The 21,773-nt window shown below is 34.8% G+C and overlaps 1 protein-coding gene across 3 annotated transcripts in view; it reads right to left on the minus strand.

Annotated features, from left to right (window-relative positions):
* The window catches only part of SLC5A12 (solute carrier family 5 member 12), a 69,863-nt gene that overhangs the window by 37,615 nt on the left and 10,475 nt on the right, over positions 1-21,773 (minus strand). Inside the window, exons 1-3 of one of the 3 annotated variants that reach the window (XM_039866009.1) lie at positions 4,900-5,000; positions 4,270-4,368; positions 3,283-3,548 (exon numbers count right to left, since the gene is read on the minus strand). In XM_039866009.1, coding sequence (XP_039721943.1) covers positions 3,283-3,516 — 234 coding nt within the window. In that variant the 5' untranslated portion in view covers positions 3,517-3,548; positions 4,270-4,368; positions 4,900-5,000. Of the gene's footprint in view, positions 1-3,282; positions 3,908-4,269; positions 4,369-4,899; positions 5,001-21,773 lie in introns of those variants that run through there. The other 2 variants (XM_039865999.1, XM_039865989.1) reach the window with 2 other exon arrangements.

Consider the following 21,773-nt stretch of genomic DNA (forward strand, 5'->3'; position numbering starts at 1 on the left):
ATAGACCCACTGGGCTAGCTACATGACATGGCAGCATCAGGAGAACATTCCAGGAGAGCAAAGGTAGAACCTATGAGCCTAGTGAGGCCTAGGCCCCATGTATCACTTCTGCCACACTCTGTTGGTCAAAGCAAATCACAAGGCCAGATTCAAGGGGTGGGGAAATAAGACTCTACCTCTTTTAGTCTTTAGTACTTAAAAAGATCCTAGAAAGAGTATCTATGGATAGATAACAGGGAATGGGGTGGGGGAGACAAAGAAATATGAATTTGAGCTTCTACGGAGGGATTGAGTTGTGGTATAAACAACAACAGCAACAATAATACAAAACTCTTATGTGGCATTTACCATTTGCTAGGCTGTGGTAAAAATATTTGCATATAATATCTCATTAATTCCTCACAGACATCCTTTGAGATAAATGCTTTCATTATCACTCTTTTACATATGTCAAAATCAGATACAGAGAAGTGAGGTCATTTTCTCAAAGTTGTGCAGATAGCAGGTGTCAGAGCTAGCATTCAAAGCCAAATAGACTGAGTCTGGAGCCTATGTTTTTAACCCCTATGCAACACTGCCCATTCTTACAATGCAAGAGGCAATCCCAAAATATCTTCATATATACTTTATATAATATTGATTTCTTATTATTAGGATATTAAAAATTTAATAACATATAGAGGGCAACAAATTTTATAAATTAAGTTCGCATATTATAACGTCATCCTATAGGTATTCTCATACATAGATATATTTTAAAACAAAGGCAATTAGCTTCTTCAATCCATGTTTGTCCCATGTAGGCACTGATATTACAAATGTTTTTTTTATATCTGTACTAATTTAACAATTAAAAAGGAATCTCGAATCTCCAGTTACATATCTGCAGCTGGTTTAATATAGCAACTAAATCACTTTACTAAACCCAGTTACAGTTAAGTAGGAATTTAACACAAATGGAACAGATGGATTACTCAGTAAATTTTTAAATAATTTCTAGACAATGTTTTTATTTCATTTTAATTTGGGAAAAATATACTAATTTATAGTGTTTGTATAACTTCTTATTTTAAGCTACTAATTTATATTTGCAATAGGTCTTAAGCATGAGGACATTATTAAGCCTATGGTACAATTACTCATTGTATATGTGCATCTTACACACTACAAGATATCTGGTGTCCCTACCCCTGCTTCCTAAATCCTATTCGTCCTCCTCCACACCTCAGTCAGTCACTGTGGCAATCAAATTGCCCCACAGATATACAAAGGACTCCCTCTGTCTGACAGCATACCCACTGGAAGTGCTACCCAATGTAACTGTGGCTTCTCACCTCTTTGATCTCATCTGTCTCTGAGCACCTGATATCTTCTGAGCACCTGATATCTTTGCTGTCCTTCGAATATGCCAATTACACTCTTCTTTTAGGGCCTTTTGTGGCTCCTTCAGCCTGGAATGTTCTTTCCATGTATTATGTAATCTCTTGCTTTCTCTAAGTCTCCACTTAACTGCCTTATTATCATTGAAGACTAACTCAACCACCCTATGTGAATTCTTGACATTCTCTACCCAAACCAGAACTCCTTCTCTCTACCTTATCCTATCTACTTTTCTTCTATCATATTTAGTAAGGCAGGATAGCATATTGATTCAGCATATGATCTCCAAAGTTAGATTGCCAGGTTTTAAAAACTGCCACTGCTTGCTGTGTTACACTAAACAAGTTACTTAACTGTGTGCCTCAGTTTCCTAGTGTTAAATAGGGATGATAATATTAGTACCTACCTAAAAGATTATTTTTAAGGCCAAATGAGTTAATACATGTAAAGTACTTAGAGCACTACTTAATACACAGTAAAATAACATAAATTTCCATTATTATTGTTTATATAGTATATTTACTGACTACCCTTCTCTGCTCTAAAGTAAACTCCATGAGGGTAGCAATTAGGTCCAGTGTTATATCTCCAGGGCCTATAAGTGTGTCTAGAACATAGCAGAGGCTTAATGGATATTTATTAAAGGAATGGTTATTGGTAAAAATGCTTTTTCACACTTCAGTATTTTTTTATAATTAAAAAGCTTTTTCACGCTTAACTAAATCTTCAAGAAAAGGGGAACTATTATTTTCTGTGTGGAAAGTGGAGCTTGATAATGCTAAGTAAGTTACACAAAGTCATCTGCTATTAAGCAATGAATTTAGACATTGAACTTCTATTTTCTAACTCCAAATTCTCTCTCTCTCCTTCTCTCCCTTCCCCACCTCTCCTCTCTCTCTCTCTCTCTCTCTCTCTCTCTCTCTCCCCGCCATCTGTGGAATTGTAAGTTTTAAAACCATCTAGAAAGTATTCATTTTCCTGAAAGGCTTTTGAAGTCTAGAGTAATCCTTTACTATCATTTAGCTTGTAGAATTTTTTTTTTTAAAAAAGAAAAAAACAGATCTGTTAAGAGTTTCTGTTATGACTTAGTAGGGTTGATGTTGGATAAGGAAAATAAATACCTTTTTCATACAAACCGATTAATAATTGAACATGCAAATTAAATTTTTAATGTGATATTTTTATTGAAATAATTGCAAAGTGAAACACTGCTGCCTCATTTTCTTCTCATTAAAATAATCCCCATATTTGTATCATTTAGGAATTCCTCCCCATTAAAATATTTTCTAATTTTTCAAAAACATTACCATTTCCCTACTAAAAATTGGCGGATAGTAATAATTTGTATTAAAGTGCTCAGCTCTACTATCTGATGGAAAGAGATACAGACAAAAATGGGTTCTCAGTAGGTTTTATCCACTGTACAATCTTGACTAAGTCATTTTATCTGTACTATCTTTGTTTTCTTACCAGGAAATGACTATAATCATGGTATATTTTCTGCATGATTTTAAGAATGATGTTAATAATAATACAAATAATAACATCAGCTCTCTTTCACTGAAAATCTCTTACAAGTTAGGCAATGCATTTGATGTGCCTGTACAGGTTCTCATTTATTTATTTATTGAAATAGCCTCTGGGGTCGACTTCATTATTTCTATTTTACAGATGAAAGAACAGGTGTGTCTGTATCCAAAGCTTAAACTTTTCCCAATAACACTGTAACTTTTCTTCCTGTAATATGTAATTATTCTGAAAATAGGTGAGTGTTTTTCAACTACCATGTGTTGTCATCTTTTAGAGAAAAAGGCAAAAATAACAACAATAACAGCGAAATGTTTAAGTGAAGAGAAAATAGCAACTCACCCAAAGAAAAGAATAAGGGAGTCGTTGCCTTACCTCATAAGTGCTGGTGATGCCAGATCTGTAGAACACAGGCAGAAAGAGCTCTGATGTGAGGATGATGACACAAGCATACGGAATCATGAAGATCAGGAAGGAGGCTCCAAAGCGATAGACCTCGGAAGGGGCTCCCAGGACAGTGACAGCTGACATAAAGCTGGCTGTCAGGGACAACGCCACAGGGCCAAAGCTCATTTGCCTTCCTCCAACCAGGAACTCCGTGGAAGTCATCTTTTTTCTCTCTTTAATAGCAAAGAACACCCCTATTCCAGAGGAAATGATAAAGAGGGCTGCAAAGACGACATAATCCCAAACTACAAAGTTCTTCACCTCCATGCTGGGAAGTATGGCACCAGAGAACTGCTCTCAACCAGGTCTCAGGGAAAGAGTTGTTTCTCAAGGCAAAGCTGAGTACAGCAGATGCTTTGCTGAGAGAGAAGACTGTGATTCTGTGAAGAGAATGATGACCAGAGGCTCCTTTGTGGATCTTCAGACACCAAGTTGTATTCAGAGAAGATCTCAATAGTTGACTACAGAGAAGAACCTAATAATGGTATTGGTACCAACAAATAAAAATTTGAAATCTGACCCTGACCAGGAGCTGTCTGTTCCTCTACTCAAGCCTATACCACAGAGAAGGAATTCAGATGTGTTCTGAAATTAATAACCCCTGGGGAAGGAATGGACTTGCCAGAAAACATGCTCTTTTATCTCCTAGATTTTTTTTTTTTAACTTAAGGTTAAACATTACTGGGAAACAGAAGTGATACAAGCTGACCACCTCAGCATTTTAAATTAGTGAAATGGAATCTGTAAAATGCAAACACAATCCCCAGTGGTGTCTTTCTCCTGCATAAGGGAGGGTAGAGGGTGTGGACCTGCAATTGCCTAAGGCAGTGGGTGTGAAGAGAAAGGAGCAAAGAATCAGGAGAACTTTGCTTAAGTTAGTTCAACCTTCACAGAGCTGTGTTATTGTTAACAAACCTTTTAATCTTTCTGAGCCTCAAGTGACCAGGAGAATAACCTCACAGGGTTTTCTTGAGCCTTTAGGTGTCTCAGACTTCTTGACCCCTTTCACCTGATCTGCAAAATAAAAGATAATAATATTTGCCTTATTGGCTATTATTTATGCTTACAGGGGAGCCTTACTGAACATAACAGTTGATTCTCTCTTGACTCTAGGCCTCGAAAAATGAATTTGCCAATCATTAATAAATTGTTTGTAATCCCCTCGTTTATCTTTGCCATCTCTCTTTTACTTTTACCAGTTTATAACACTTGTACCCAGAAGCTTAGTTAGAATTAGGACCAGGACAAATGAGAAAAGGAAGATGAAAATCCAGTTATAGGTTCGTGTTTCTGCTCTTGTTAGACTCTAGACTCTGTTGATTGTTCTGAAGTATCTCCAGCAAGCCTTTGGGGGCAATTTCTCTATGTCGTTTATGCTTCTCTTTTCTTCTCAATGGTCTTCCCCAACCCCCACCTCTACAAAGCCTGTCTATCCATAAGATCTAGTTCATGTCTCCTCTGCTCCATGGAGCCTTTCCATACTCACATTTTCTGCTCCCCATCCCCTCCCAACTCCTGTAGGAAGCAGCCTCCCTTAGTACTTACTTTGTACTCTGCAAGTACCCTCAACTATTTTAAAGAATCTCTATTTATATGTTTGATGTCTGCATGAGTTGGTCAGATGTTGTAGATGACAGAGGCCAAAGTCTTTGTTCCTGGAGTCCAATGAAGAGTAGCTATTGTTGCAAATTAAAACATAATTTAAAAGCAAAAGAAAACAAAAATTATCCATGATGCCCAAGGCCAGAAATCTTTCCTATCAAACAGAAGAAACTCTTAAGTTTGTTTTTTGAGATCTAGGTAACTGAATAAATCTTTGATTATTTATTTAGTCTGGATACTGTCTTTTCCCCCTACTTTGCTCCATGAATTTGAATTAGGCCATAGAAAGCTTTGACAGCCGAATTATGCTTTTAGTTACAAATAAACATGCAAAAACTCTGTCAGGAGCTATCTGTGATCTGTTTAAATTCCTCCTCTAACTGTGCACAGTTGATATGATCAGTGTTAACAGAAAAGTAGGTCTTTAATATTTTTAACTTAACCTAAGGCTTTTGATTATTTTTCTCCTGAGGTATTCTAATTATACAACAGGTTTTTGTTTATAATGGTCTCAGCAGAAAATCAGAACTCTGGCTTTCAGAGGCTTGGTTACTTTATGTTTTAATATTAACACCACCTAAGTGTTAATATTGAATCCACAAGGCATCTAACAACAAGTACAAATCACGTGAATAGTATACTATTCAAAACACTATTGCTATATTAGTGATGTTCCAAGGGTAAATACCAGAAATTGTACTTGCAGACTTGATGAGTACTGCTGGTTTTAATTAACTTTTGTCAAGAAACAGTATTGTCTACATGATTTCAATTAGTCTTGGATTTCAGAACAGTGAGGAAGCAGATCAGCTAATGATCTGGGATGTGAAGGAAACTTCATGCCTCTCATAATAAAGTATTCCTTGCTTCCAGCATTTTGCTGATTATAAACAAAGCATCAATGTATTAATTTAATTCTCAGTTATTTTCTATATTTTCATGCTTTGAGGAAAATGTATAAAAGAGAGGCTTTCATAGCATTCCACGTCTTCAATTTCTCTTGTTCTTTCCCATTGAAACACACACACACACACACACACACACACACACACACACACACTTCCCTAACAAGACCCCACTATCCATACAATTACTTACCTGCCTAATAACTTAGATTTGTAATTGTTATCATTAATAATCTCTGTAGTGTAAAATAGTTCTGCAGTTTGTATAGAGCAAGTCATAATGAGAGAGTCTGAGGATGTTGAATGCTACCAAGGAGAGGAAAGGATAGAGAACTGGAAAGATAGGGCATCTAAAGTAAAGACATCATTGTTGCAATGCTGTTAATAGTGGACTACGCACACCGTGTTTATTTTGGCCTGGGATAGAAAGGAGGAAAAAATTTACATGGACAGGCCTTGGCCATTCTGAGACTGCACTATCACTAGATTACCCTTTTCTCATCTGTTCTGAAAGCCAGTGGGAATAAGAGTAGAGCAGTGGGTTAAAATGTCTGTTTTTTTGTTTTGTTTTGATTTTAAACAAGGAAATGGTAAGATCCATACTGTGCCTCAGAAAGATTAATCTACTGTAATATTACATGATGATTTTCTAAAATTCAGTGGATTTTATCGAGGGTATCTCAAAGAACATTCCACAATGTAGATAAGCTACTTAAATTGGGTAGTGAAAGGTGTCTCCCCAACAGAATTCTTCTCTTAATGAGCGTATCAAACAAATCCCTAGGTGACAAACTGATGACAAGTTATAGCTGAACAGAAATTGTTGCTTTTTTGCAAACTGCAAAGGGACGATAGCCATTTCTGCCTTCCAAGGGATTCTGAATAATTCCTATTTTGAAAAGATAATTCCCTATAATGCTTACTTCTGCTTGTAGAGACTGATGAGATATGACCATATCAAATAATTCTATCATAAAAGCAAAAAACTGCAAATCTAGAGTTGTAAAAGACGTGACCCACAATAGTGGTCTCTTGATTGGCTGGTACTTTTATAAGTATAGAAATGGTAGGTCCAAAGAGAAAACTGTGAAGACAACAGAACTCTGCCTGCATATTAACAGACTTTTTTTTTCATCCATAAGAATGATGTTGGAGACTTGGTGTAAGAGTGAAGACAAAGAAATGGCTCAAGACTCTGGCTAGTGACAGGAAAATTTTTCAAAATCAGTGAGAATATATGAGTGTAAGGGAGAGCCAAAGGGATTTTAACAATGGGAATAATTAATACTAAATGTTAATTTTTTTCCAGCTTTATTTTGAATTTAAGTGACATACAACATTGTGTAAGTTCAAGGTATACCCATGATGATTTTATACACATACATATTACAAAATGAATACCACAATAGGGTTAGTTAATACTTCTATCATTTCACATAATTATCTTTAGTGGGGGCAGGGAGTGAGAATTTTTAAGATCTACTCTTAGAACTTTCAAGTAGTATATAATACAGCATTTTTAACTATAGTTACCATGCCGTACATTAGATCCCCCGATAAATGTGACATTTTTGTCATGTGTGAGAGCATAATTCCCTTCTTTACCCCAACCTTTAGGGAAAACCTGCTATATCACTGGTCTTGTGTTTCATGTTTAAATTTAAGGGAAAGAAGTTTGTGTTTATCTTTTGGCTCAAAATGGGGAATGAGGAAGGAAAACTGTTGGAGGAAGTAAAACAGATAGAAAAGATTGTGAAGTCAGAAGAAACAAAAATTGGAGAAAAACCTCCTGAGAATCTTTATGATCTTTGAGGTTGAAGTGGGGAAGAAGACCATTTGGAATCTTATTCTATCAAAGTCAGAAGACTGAGCTTTCTTGTCTTTCTTCCTTCCTTCTTTCCTTCCTTCCTTCCTTCCTCTCTCCCTCCCTCCTTCCCTCCTTTCTTTTCTTTCTTTCTTTCTTTCTTTCTTTCTTTCTTTCTTTCTTTCTTTCTTTCTTTCTTTCTTTCTTTCTTTCTTTCTTTTCTTTCTTTCTTTCTTTCTTTCTTTCTCTTTCTTTCTTTCTTTCTTTCTTTCTTTCTTTCTTTCTTTCTTTCTTTCTTCTTTCTTTCTTTCTTTCTCAACATATCTCTCCTCTCTCCTCTCTCTCTCTCTCTCTCTCTCTCTCTCTCCTCTCTCTCTCCCTCCTCCCTCCCTTCCTTCCTTCCTTCCTTCCCACTCCCTCCCTCTCTCCCCTCTGCCTCTGCACTCCCTCCCTCTCCCCCTCCCCTACTCCCTCTCTCTGTCTTTCTCTCTCATATTAAAAGAAAGAATGACCTGAGAAGGCTGGAGAATTTGAGGCACTCAGGACTTGACACTTATTTTTCATTCACGTATTGTCACTAAAAAATATTTGTTCCCTAAGCCCTGGTGTGATGTAGTGGAAAACATCCTTTACCCGAAACAAAAGACCAAGCAAGTCTCTTTGTCCACCCTCTTACTAAGCCATTTTGTGATGTTAGACATGTTACTAACGTCTCTGGTTGTAAACGACCACAATTATAAAAGTGATGGTATATCATATAAATAATTAGATAGTTAGACTAATGTAAGTAACTAAATAAACTTTTCAAGTCTGTTCAGATATGATCTTCTTTGACCAACCTATTTAAATTGCAAACAACCACATTCCAAATCTTCTTTTCTACTTTTTTCCAATAAAATGTATCTCCTACTTATGTACTATATGTTATTTCATATGTTAACATTCTTCCACAAGGATGTAAACTCTTAAAGGTCTTTATTTTGTTCTCTGAGTTACTCTCAGTACCTAAAATTTCCTCAATAAATTAAACTAAATTATATAAATTCATGGGGTCTCTTCTATCTTTATAATCTATGTTAAATTCTTATTTTACTAGGGAAAAAAGAAAAACTAAGAAAAAAATTTCTAAGCTTTTTTTTTTTTAAAGCTGAAATATTTATCTATCTCTAAACACATGTTCTCATCTAAATAAAAACAGAAAATGGCATTTTATCCTATCAGATTCATTGCAGCTAAATGTGACTGCAGTTAAAACTATTCACTCATTCCACATACGCTTAACAAATATGAAGAGATAGTGACTCACGACTTTAAAGGCAAATAACAGAGTCCTGCAGAGACCATTATTTAATATTAAAATAGACTAAAGGCAGTACAACTCTAGAGTAATAAGTGAGCATTTAAATGAACTATCTAGTTGGGAAGGCAATTGAGTGTGAGGATCAAGGTTCTTTGCTGCTTGTCCTTAGGTTCTGAGCAATCCCTCCATTATTGAATGGCAAAGGAGAAAACCACCAGCATGATCTATGGGAGCTTGATTTTGTTAAATAAGCATAAAGGGAAAGAATTTCTTGTTTGGTTCAGGCTTCTCAGCATTAAGGTAGAACTTTTGAATAAGCTTCAGAAGAGGACAAATGTACTGTGTGCTGACACTTTAATATAACATTTTGGACTTCATATGACTATAAAAATCTGCACAAATGAGTGTCAATAGTCTCATTTTACAAATGAAAAAGATTGCAGATAAAAGTGCTTTGTCCAAGGTCAAGATGAAGATATATAACTACTAAGTGGTGGGTTTAGACTGAAGTCAGCCTGAGTGACTCTAAATTCTATGTGGGTTTTTGTACTATTTCTTACAAAGATAATTTCAGCTTACTTACTTTTTCTAACTTTGATGAGGAGGCTGTTCAAATATCTTAGAGAAAAATCTAGGTCTACCTGTCAACCTCAACATTCATAATCAACACATCTCCAGTGAAATAGAGTAGTGATAACCAAGGTCTCTGGAGTCGATCTATGATATTGTCATATTCTCATGTACCTTATCATTCAACAAATAAAATTTCAATTGAATTCAAACATGTTTTAAAGTGAGTGACTTATTATTCAGATTCTTTGGAAAGGTACTCAAACACTCAATATGGCAAGCTCTGATGCATTTTATCAGTTACCATGAAAACTCTTTAGTCTCTCACTTCCTATCAATTTCAGTGTTCTTTGTGCCACTCCTGCTATCACTAGCCCCACTATGAATGACTTTTGCCTATTTTTAAACTGAAATTTACTGTATAGTTGTCATCACTAAAAATATACATATAAATATGTCCTTGCCTCAAAGGCAACATCAAAAAAAAAAACTTTGCAAAAATGTGTTGTGCATGGTAAATATAATGTATAGTTTTTCCACAGTGACTCATTAAAAGCCAGGATTTATAAAATTATGTTCTAGAGTGTTTAGTGACAAATCAAAGATATTGTTGTCCTTCTTCTTAAGAGATTCAGATAGTAATCATGGATCTCCTCTCACACTGGTCACTCACTGTTCTTCGAGTGCTGAGTCTCTCAGTAATATCTGTTTGTGTATCTTTTGGAATTTTACTCTAAGAAATAATTCTTTGAAATTCTATTCTAATTCCATACTTCCTAACTTTATTCTAAGACTTGATTTCCTCACTATTAAACTGGCAGGCCTTGGATAGTGTCATCTTTTGGTTCATGATACATTGAAAATTCCTCATAAAAGTAATTCCCATGAGGATTCAGTTTTCCAGGTGCTTGTTTAGAAACAGTTTAAATTAATGTGAAATGCTTAGTCATACATTACAAGCAAAAGAAAAAACCCTGAATTCAAATTTCATCTCAGTCTTCTACCAACTTTGACTTTGAGAGATTTACTTGATGTCTTTCTTTCTTCATCATGAAACTCAAGATAATACCTAAGTCATACACAAGGCATGGTGGGCAGCATGGTGGCGGGGGGAGGGTTTAGAATAAGTTGGTGCATTTTGCCACCATAAATTTCAGCAGATGCTCTATAGGCATATCTATACAATTTCCATATAAAGACTTTTAGCTAGTCCTCCCTTGCTAGGAGACTGAAATTTATTTTGTTTCATTTGTATATCTTTTTCTTTTTAATCGAAGCTTGCTTTTGGTGTTTCTGCTTATGGTTTTGGAATAATTTAACAAACTTAAATTTCATAATCAAGTGATTGATGCATACTCACATGTCAATAAGTAGAAGGTTTTATTATTCACTAATAAAGAGAACTAAAGGATTTGAGTCAGAGCTAAGCTCAAATTTTTGCTCAGACATTTACTAATTTTATCACCTTAATGAGTTAGTTTGTTCTTTGATACTCAATTGCTCATCTTTAAAATAGAAATGATCCCTTTTTACTGAATTGTTTTGAGTATTAGGGATATGTGTCAACTACTTTACACTTCATTTCATTTTTTTTTTTTTCTTTTTAAATCGGCTCTTCTGTTTTGGGATAGGAATGTTCTTATAAAAGTGCTAAAAATTCTAGCTCCACTGAAATCCGTCAGGCAAGCCTGAAGCTGACTTTGTTTTGTGAAACTGTAGATATTTGCAGCCATTATAATTTCTAAATAACTTCTTGTCCTTTTTTACTCTAAAAAAGCAAGTGTATGGCCTAGTTTACAAATGTGTTGAGCTTTCCAAATCAATGTTATTGCAGTTTTCCCCTCATGAAGAAAAAACGTTGTGGAATATCATAACTAGAACTTGGAAAAGAATGTAAGAAAACACATTTGCAAATGATCCTTCTGTGTACTATATTTTAAAATTCTAGAAGATTAGAAAGAAAAGTTTATGAACCATTTACAATATCAGTGCCTTCATGGGACGAACATAAGTTGAAGAAGATAATTTCCACTTATTTTAAAATATATCTATGTATGGACGAAATTATAGTATGTGTTTACATACTACATTTCAAGTTCAAAGTCCCACTCCTTGACACTGCCAAGTATCTTTTCAAATTATTAAACTTTGTTTGAGATCTGTGAGATCTGTCTGGGATAGTTAATGTTTTTCTAATTTTTGCTACCAACCCAGGAAAGCCTGGGTTGGTAGCAAAAATTATCAAATGAGAGGGATATACTGTGAAATTTTTAATTATAAGCACTTTTATAACAACTTCAGAAAAATACCTTGCAAGACAAATAAATGCACTGTTTTTATTTTTAAGAATTCATGATCTATATCAATGAAAAGGCTGGATGTAGTATTCCTGAGGAAGAAGGGTTGGATGGAGTGGGAATGTGCAATTAATCCTAAAATGCTAAGACTATCACCAGGTGAGCTATTTCTCCATTTTCAATATTAAAATATATATATATATATATATATATATATATATATATATATATATTGGATCAAAGGAATTTGGGATTTAAAGTGAAAGAATTGAATCTGAGCATAGTTCTATTGCTGATCTGCAGCATGATTTTGAGTTAAACAGAAACAAAAACATTTGTTAAAATGAATATAATATAGCTTACTTCAAAAGGCTGTTTTGAGGTTTCCATGCTATTATGTATTATAAACTGTAAAAGCATCATACAAGGATACTGGTATATGCAATCAGGGGAAAGAATGGAGAATAATTATAGAATCTTCATCTTAGTCATCAATAGAACTGAACTGCATTTTTGTTATATTATTTACTAACTACATAACTTTGATCTCTCTGAGTTTCCTCTTAGGTAAGCTAGGAATACTTTTGAGGGTAGTTATGAGTACCAAGAGAGATAATACAAATCAGTGCTTAAGACTTTGTCTACTACACGCTAATTTTTCTATACATATTAGTTGCTTTCTTTATTGATTATGGGAGAATTAATATGAGAATCGATTTAATAAAACAAGTGTTGAGTACGAGCTATGTAAAAAAATTCAAAGCTAAGCGCTAAGGAGCTATGCAAAAACAAATGAATGCTTCATACTCTCAAGATACCTATAATCTAGTAGAGATGTGGTGATGGAAAGATAGGAAGGTTGTCGTCTATAACTAAAAACATCGTATAATTTATAATTCATCATCTTAATTGAGAACACTGACATTGAAAAGAGTAGTGCTATAATACTGGGGCAGAGATATAAATTGAGGCTGTCCCAAACAAACCAAGACATATGTCTACAGAGGATATGTCAGGCCCTAGAAAGGAAGAATAAATTGAGCTGACTTACTGCAGTTGCCTCAGGCCAACTCTAAGGCCAGTGATTGGTACTTTGTTTCTGATCACAGGAGGTTCCAAATGTTCTGCTTTATAGCCCCCACTCCCTGGCAATGTCTCCACTGGTGAAATGCTTGAAATCAGGAATGGGCATATTCTCCAACATCTTGTGAAAAAGAATCCTCCCATACATACGCAGCATTCCCACTCAGGTGGAAGAAAACCTATATACTGCATCTGATATGTTTTGATGCCCTGAATTGTGCCACTAAGCCTTTTTAATGTGTTTATTTTTAGTCACTAAAGAATAAGAATGCCTCAAAGGCCAATTGGATTAAAGTCAACCTCACTGTCAAGAGGGGAAAAACCTGGCATAAAATTTTTAAAAAAGTGGGGGGGGCTTTTAAATATCAATTAGTAACTTTGTAAGGCAGAAGTAAATATTTAGTTTTAAGAAGACAGGGTATCAAGGTGGACAGATCATGGCTTTGGTCAAATCTAGATTTTTTTTCCAAGCTCTGCTCCACACTAAGTATTGAGGAAAGTTATGAAAACATTGAGACTTCATTTCCTCTGCTGTCAAATGGAAATAATGCTATGAAGGGTAGTTGTGAAGATTAAATAAAATAATGCTTTTAAAGTATTTAATGTAGTATCAGGCATACAGGTTTGGTTCAATAAATGATAACTCAATAAATAGTCTGACAACTGAAGATATAAAGCTTATAAATACACAACTTATAAGAAAATCTTCATCAAAATTTTAAAATCTTTTACTAAGCAATTTACACATAAACAGGCCTATTTTTTCTTTCGGTTGTATATTTATTTTTGAACTTGGCTTTTCTCAAGCATTATTTTATCTAGTAACAAGATATTGCTGCCTATACACACCAAAGGTCGTGAATTACAAAGTTTCAACCCAGGGAATAGTCATTCTGTGTGAAGAAAAATTTGCATTACTTATTAGAATAAGAGACATTCTCAATAATTTTTAGGATCTGAATCATTCTGGAAGAAATATTTCTATAAGTTGATTTTACATCCCATCTTTCCACAGAATAGAAGCCTCAATGAGAGAGCACAATACAACTTTGTTCCCAAAGTCAGCCCAATGAAAAGAGCCTATAGAAAGGAAAAAAGAAGAGATGCATCTTTGTGGACCGCCTTCTTACTATGTGCCCCTCAAAAAACCCCTTGCTTCTCAAAATCAACCACCTATGGATATCAAGAGAAGCCTCACAATTTTGTTAATTCTCTGGAGTCTGTCTTTTCTACAGTTATCAATACCACCAGCCAGAACACAAGACTGGATAAAGGAGAGTTTACTGATTTGGGGACACTCTCCTGGTATATAATATTTAATACTTTGTTTAGGATCCCAGGGAGTGGTGCAAATTCATTCCTAGAATGGTTTCTAGAAGACTGAAAAAACTAACAGCTTATGATGAGTGAAGCTGAAGTGTATGAGATACCATGACAGATGGTAGAGAAAGGGTCTAATGGCTCAGGACCCCAGTCTAACCATGATCAAAAATATTAAATACAAAATGAGGAACATTCAACAAAACAAGTGTTCTTCAAAACTGTCAAGGTTATCAGAGACAAGATAAGTCTAAGAAACTGTCACTGTCTATAGGAGCCTAAAGAGCCATGATGAATTCATGTCATCTGGTATTTTGGATGAGATCCTGAAATAGAAAAAAAAATTAAGTAAAAACTAAGGAAATGTAAATAAAAGATGGACTTTAGCCAACAATAATGTTGGTTAATTAGTTGTGACAATTATGGAGAGTAATGTAAGAGGTTAACAGTAGGGGAGACTGGCTGTGAGGTATATGAGAACTCTGTAATATCCTTGTACCTTTTCTCTATATCTAATACTATTTTAAAATTAAATATTTATTATGAAAGAAATATGCTCAAGTATGTGAGAAAGCTGTACAGATATAAAAGGCCAGAAACCCGGAAGAGGATTGGGTTTCACCAAAATGCCTAGAAGTCATGCTATTTACCAAAGCTAGTAGGGATGCGATGGAGAAAGAGGAACCAACATCTTTGAGCTCAGGTGGCTGGAGAGGCTGTCACGGATTTTGGCTCACTGATAACAATGGAGATAATGGCTCTAAAGCAATAGAAGTTACATAGCAGACTTAACTGCCAGAAACTAGGATGTCACAACTGTTATAACTAACAGCAAGGTCAGAAAGGTAGTCAAGGGGACTTAAGTAAATGACAGTTATGGAGATCATAAATAGAAGACAGTGTCTCAAAGGGCACTAATACCTAGAGACCTGAGGCATCAGTATGTTCCCCGGTTCCAGTGAGTCTAGTAAGTCCATAAACTCACTTGGTGGTCATTCTCTCAGTCCATGAGTGTATACTTGCAATTGACCTCGGTGGCAATTGAAATAACCTTTACACTGGGTCCTTGGCCTGTGGGGTAATTGCTAGTAGATTGGGGAAACCAGGTGGAAATCTCTGAAACTGCATCCCCCACCTGACCAAAATAGTAAATCAAAAACAATATCGCATCCCAAGGGAGATGGAAGAAAGATTAAAACATTACAAGATATAAAGAAAGCAGAAGCGAGAGTCCTTCTTGTAGTTCTATTTCACTTGCTGCTCTGGGCTACTGTAAAAACCAGAAGGATTTTGAAGAATGATATAGACTCAAAAGCTTGACCAAGGAGTAACCATAATCGGAGCTATTATGTCAAACAAGATATTTTTTGCTAGATTAGATTGATATAATATGGCTTGAAGTATGTGGTATGTGACCATTAATTTGGTGAATGTATCCTTTTAATCCCACTGGGATTCAGGATCAGAACAGTTGACATTCACAGTAAGTGGACAACAACAAATTCACAGTTTTACCCCAGAGTTATGTTAATTCTCCTTCTCTCTGTCATAATATAGTGAAGTGATCTGGACAGTCCTGATATCCTGCAGAATATTACACTGATCTAACACACCATTGACATCATACTGATTGACCAGAATAAGCTAGTGGTGACTAATATGCAAAAGCGTTTAAGATATAAGTGCTGCAGAGGCTAGTAAATAAATCCTATAAATATTTAGAGACCTGCCACTTTAATAAAACATTTTAGGGGCCCAGAAGTCAGGGATGCATCAGGACATTCCCTTAAAGTAAAGGACAAACTGTGCATATTGCCTCTTCCACCAAGAAATCTAATTCCTGGAAGTCTCTTTTCTCTGTGGGCAACCCATTTCACAGCTAAGATTATGCTCTGACTCACATTCTGGATACCATGAAAACATATCAGCTTTGATGGGGGTCCAGAGGAAAAAAGAGTTCTCCGGCAGATCTAAGCTACAGTGCAAGTGGAACTGCCACTTGGGTCACATGATCTAGCAGATGTCATTTGTGGAAAAAGATGCACTGAGAAATTTGTCAGTCCCTAGCAGGTGACTCCTGGGTTCTAGACTCTGGTAGAGAGAAAGCTCAGCCACAGAGACCAAATGACCATATTTTTGGAACTTCCCATCATGAACTGGACTCAGTTAGACTGACCACATGATAAAGCAAGGCAATAATTCCAGCAGAAATCTATTATAAGATAGAAACTTTTTATTCAGGATTGAGCACAAGCCGACCAAGTTTGGTTTAAGGATGGATTAACTTGCTATGGGAGTGGAAGACAAAAATAAACAGGGGCTGCAATACAGCCTCACTCAGGGTGGCCTCCGGAAAAGCACTTTTGCTCAAATATATCAGTAAGCCACTTGGTGAGCAAGTTGATTACTTTGGGCCACTGCCATACTGGAAATGCCCAGTGGTTCGTTCTCAGAAAATAAATGTTTAATCCAAGTGTGGTTTTTTCCTTTCCTGTCCAGAGAACCTCAGACAGTGCCACCCCGCAAAAAGGGATACTGCCTTCTTTTCTTAACTTATGTAAACTTGTGTAGGGCTTATAATATGGAGCAGACTTTACTAAAGCTTTGGGAAAATGGGGGTAGAAGGGCTGTTTACCTCACCACATGCAAAGGACTTGAAACAATATCAGCCACCCCTTTCTTAAAATTGTTTGTTTATTTTTTCCATTTATTTTGGTTAGTCATCCCCTCTCCTTTCTTTTCTTTCCTCTGTTCTCTTTTTCTCTTCAGAAGCCAAATCCATCAGCTAACTAATCAAATAAAAATCTTCCTGTTTTATGTTTTAGAGTAATTCAACTTCATATAGTTCTTACCCCTAATTCAGTTCTGGGCCTCCCTTTGACCATTAAAAATGTAAAAATGCTTTGAGTTAACACTATATAAGCCCAGCCTTGTTTGATATGGGAGAAAAAATGTTTAATCTTCTAGATACAGATATAATAAAGATGACGCTGTAATCAAAACATTTGAACTCCATTTGTTAGGAAATAGAAATGAATATAAAACTTAATTATACGGTACTACAATTCCAGATTTAGGTGTACCTGGTGTCTATATTGCCTAAATGATAGCACTTAGATCTGGGCATAAACTTAGAGTGAGGGTCAAAATTTGCTATAATTGATACTTTTCAAATCATCCAGAGGAGAACAATTTATGGTTGGGTTTTGGGAGACATGGTTCAAGTTCTACTAATTAGTTTCATCTTCTGCAAAATGAAAGCATAATAATGCTTACCCTTCTTGCCTTATGGAATTGATATTACACCTAAATGAGAGAATTAATTTGAAAATGAGAAATAATTTAGAAGGATTCAGTTTACTAAATTAGATTTGAATAAGACTTCCATCATCAGAGATATTATTATAGGTATGTCTGTTTTTGCTAACAGAAAAGAATCCTAAGAGAATTTCACTTTTACAAAAAAGTTGTTACCATTCTAACGTAGGTTTTTCATAAAAGCCAAGTGGCCTAATGCAGACTTTTGATAAGCAGAGGATACTCCTCAGCTTATGCCATTTTGGCTTATGAAAGTTTTATAGGAATGCTCTACTTTAGATAAGGGGGAAACCTGTATATACATGCACCTTTATACATATGAACATGTTATATGTAGACTCTATTAAAAAGTATTGGTGTTGAAAGATTTTTGGAACCAGTAGGGATCAATTATGGCCCTCACAACAAATTCAACCCTTGTTCAATTTGACTGTTTTTCTTTTTCTTTTTAGTTAATTTTTTTTTTCAATTACAGTTAACAGTCAAAATTATTTTGTATTAGTTTCAGGAAAACAGCATAGTGATTACATATTTATATAATTTACAAAATGATTCCCCCAAATAGTCTAGTACCCTCCTGGTACTATACATAGTTATTACAGTATTATTGACTATATTCCCTATGTCGTATTTCACATCTCCGTGACTATTTTGTCACCTCACATCTGTCAGAATGACTATCATTAATAAAATCAACAAACAAGCTTTGGCGAGGGTGTGGAGAAAGGGAACCCTAGTGTACAGTTGGTGGGGGTGCAAATTGATTGAGTCACCATGGAAAACAGTATGGAGGTTCCTCAAAAAAATAAATGTAAATCTACCTTATGACTCAGCAATTCCACTTCTGGGTATTTATCCAAAGAAATCCAAAACACTAATTCAAAAAGATATATGCACCCCTATGTTCATTGCAGAGTTCTTTACAATAGCCAAGATACGGAACAACCTAAATGTCCATCAATAGACAGTTAGATAAAGAAGAGGTAGTATATAAATACGGTGGAATATTACTCAGCCATAAAAAATAAATTAAGTACAAATTTGTAATTACAAAATTGATTATCTTTATAGATAACGTTATTGCAACACAACCCTGCCTGCTCACTTACTGTTGTCTATAGCTGCTTTCCTGCTGCAATGGCAGACTTAATTATTACAGCAGAGACTTTATTGCCTACAAAGACTAATATATTTACTCTCTGTTCATTTATAGAATAAAGTTTGCCAACCCCTGCTCTAGATACTAGAGTGCTAAGGCATATGCTATAAATATATATGCTATGGTCCAACTCTACATTGTGGAGAATTTATATAATTTTCCTGACCATTCAAGCCAAAGCCAAGTTATTTTCATCATGTCATTATTTTAGATGGAAGAGTTTAAGGCCTGTGTGAACAAGACAATTGCCCTCCTCTCCACTTTACTTCTGCTTATGAAATTTTGGTGTTGGGAATTTTCAAAGTTTTTACAAATCTCTCCAGATCTCTTTCAAAAATTACAGAAAGTACAAAGAATCATTCTTCCCTTTTTTCCTTCCTACTTAATAGCAAATATTTACTGTGAAAACTTAGAAAGATAAATATGTATGCTATACCTACCATAACATATTTATTTATGACTACCTCTTTTGCAGTAAATGTGCCTATTAATGAAAGTATAAAAACAAGCTTGTGTTTTCTCTGGAGCTTAAAATGAATGAGGGTATTAGTCAGCGAACTATAGTAAATCCATCCCCTGTTTGTGCTTTACAAGAAGGAACTGTTAGTTGTTTCTTTACTCAACATGTTATAACTTGATGAAAGGACTTTAGTGACCATTAAGACAAGAAAGAGAATTTATACTTCACAAGTAATTTGAAGTTGAGTAATTCACAGATTTTAGACTTCATTAAAAAAATAACTTTTGATCAGAAACAAAAAATATGTCAGACACACTCCTGTTGATATTCGGAGATTAAAGTGTAAGCATCTGACAAATATATCACATCTCTGATGTTTCAACTGTCAGCATTCAGGTTTTCACAGAGAGCAACAGTTATATATGAGAACGAAGATTACCCAGAGTCTGCTGACTAGTGAACTAATGAGCCTCTGCTTTGGATACATCAATTTCTATGAAATGGTGCTCTCCATCAAAAGGGCTAATTATAACTCGAAGATTAGCTGTGAGGCTCAAATAAGATTGGGTCCATGAACAGATTTTAAAAATTGGATTTTGTCAAGTGTGACAGAATTACTAGAACTAGACTGTCTCATGCACTGTAATGTATGGAATGACTAGACCTCACGAATAGAAACCCTGACTTTACTACTTACTAGTTCTGTAACTTTGCAAAAATTACTTTTCCTCTACAGGACTTTGTTTCCTCATCTGTAAAATACAGACTGTAATAGTAACCATAGGTGTTTGTGTGATTTAAATAAGATAATATATGTAAAGTGCTAAGCCCAATGTCTGATGCATGAGAAGCATTTAATAAATGTTACCAGTTATAATTATTATTATTATACAGGCCCTCTATTATGCTCAAGTAGTGGCTCATGCTATGACTCTCCTATACCATATATTGACTGCTATTTTTAAAAGTTTTATTAAAGCCTTTCAAATTGGTATCTTAAAGTAAATTAAATATTATTGTGGCAAGAAAGTCATATATTGATTTCCAAACTTTATTTTTAATTTCATAGTTTATCAGTAAAAAATTTCCATCAATTTTCTAATATAGGTATATTTTGTCTACTTATAAATTATTTGCATGTACTAATATACTATGTACATTCTAAAGTATATTTAAATATAGACATTTAAGAGAAGATATGATAAATAAGGATATGTATTATATTTATATTATATATTATATATTAATATAATAAGAAATAAGACATAGATGTTGAACATATATTATATAATATTTATATTAGGATATATATATCTTCTAATATTTTTTTCCTGTATCCCAGTAGATTCATTAGTGAAAACGACTCCCCTTTGCAGACAATTGTAGCAGACATTCAGAAGTGGGTTTGGAAAGAAGGTCATGAATATATTTGATTGTGAGTGTTGAATATTTGAAAATGTATTTACTGAACTAGCATATACTTTGTGAGTAGTAATAATAATAATTAAAATACATTAAATGTTAAGTATTTTCAGGCACAGTGTTAAATAAATTATATATTTTCTCATGCAATCCATATAACTACCCTCTGAGGTAGATACTAAGTTTCTACCTTATTTTATAGATGAGAAGAGAAAGTTAAGTAACTCCTATCTAAGCAAACAATAGAGTGATGCTTTGCAACCATGTCTCCCTCCCATGATCAGTGTCCTTCCCTTTAGTAAAATCATAATAATGATTATTACTATCTCCATTTTTCAACTCCATTTTTAAGTGCTATATTTACTGAGCACATGTTATGTGCTAAGTGTTGCTCATAGGTAACAGGGTAAAATATTTGTTTAGAAAACTTCTTTGATATGAATATTTTTACTTTGGAGAAAATAAAAATCCTGGGGTATATGTCAGTGGAAGTCAAAGAATCAAGAGTAAAATAAATTATATTAGAGAATTGTAAATGAAGTCGTAAAGGACTAAGACGATAAGAGAAAGAAGGAAAAGCAACGAATTAGCTAGACTGAGGTTGAAAGGTGAGATGATAAGTAAAAATGTCCTTTACTATGAGGACTTTAAACAACAGGAATATCTAATGTTTAATTAGAGATTTTTTAAATTATTGCCATGTGAAGACCTCTTTTGTTCTCTCAAATCTTCACTGATTCTTGCTATACACACTTAAATGCCCTATGTTTACTGAATGTCTCTCAATTCCCTGGCATCCTTGCCTCTCGCCCTTCCTCTTTCCTGATATTCAAGGAGGGGACTGAGTTTCTGAGAAAACCATTGCACAACTGACAAGAGAATGAAAGAGAAAGCAAGAGTGTTTATATTCCTGAACAAATTAAGAAAAAGCAAAAATCTCAGCAGTAGAGTCAACCACGAGAATGCAAAACTCTATACCACCAAGGAAGAACCAGAAATTCCAAAGAGCGTACAATGGAGTCCCAATTAAACCTTCCTTGGATCAGGAGGGTTACAAAATGCTATATTCTTCATTTATTACAACAGTGCTTTGAAGTGGCTGTTGCTATCCTTACCACATTATACATCAAGTACTGGCCTCAAAGGTGAGTGTGGATCCACCAGATCATATGCCCTAGA

The sequence above is a fragment of the Pteropus medius genome, unplaced genomic scaffold, assembly GCF_902729225.1.
Source record: "Pteropus medius unplaced genomic scaffold, Ma_sr-lr_union100, whole genome shotgun sequence".
In the NCBI taxonomy this organism is placed as follows: Eukaryota; Metazoa; Chordata; class Mammalia; order Chiroptera; family Pteropodidae; genus Pteropus; species Pteropus medius.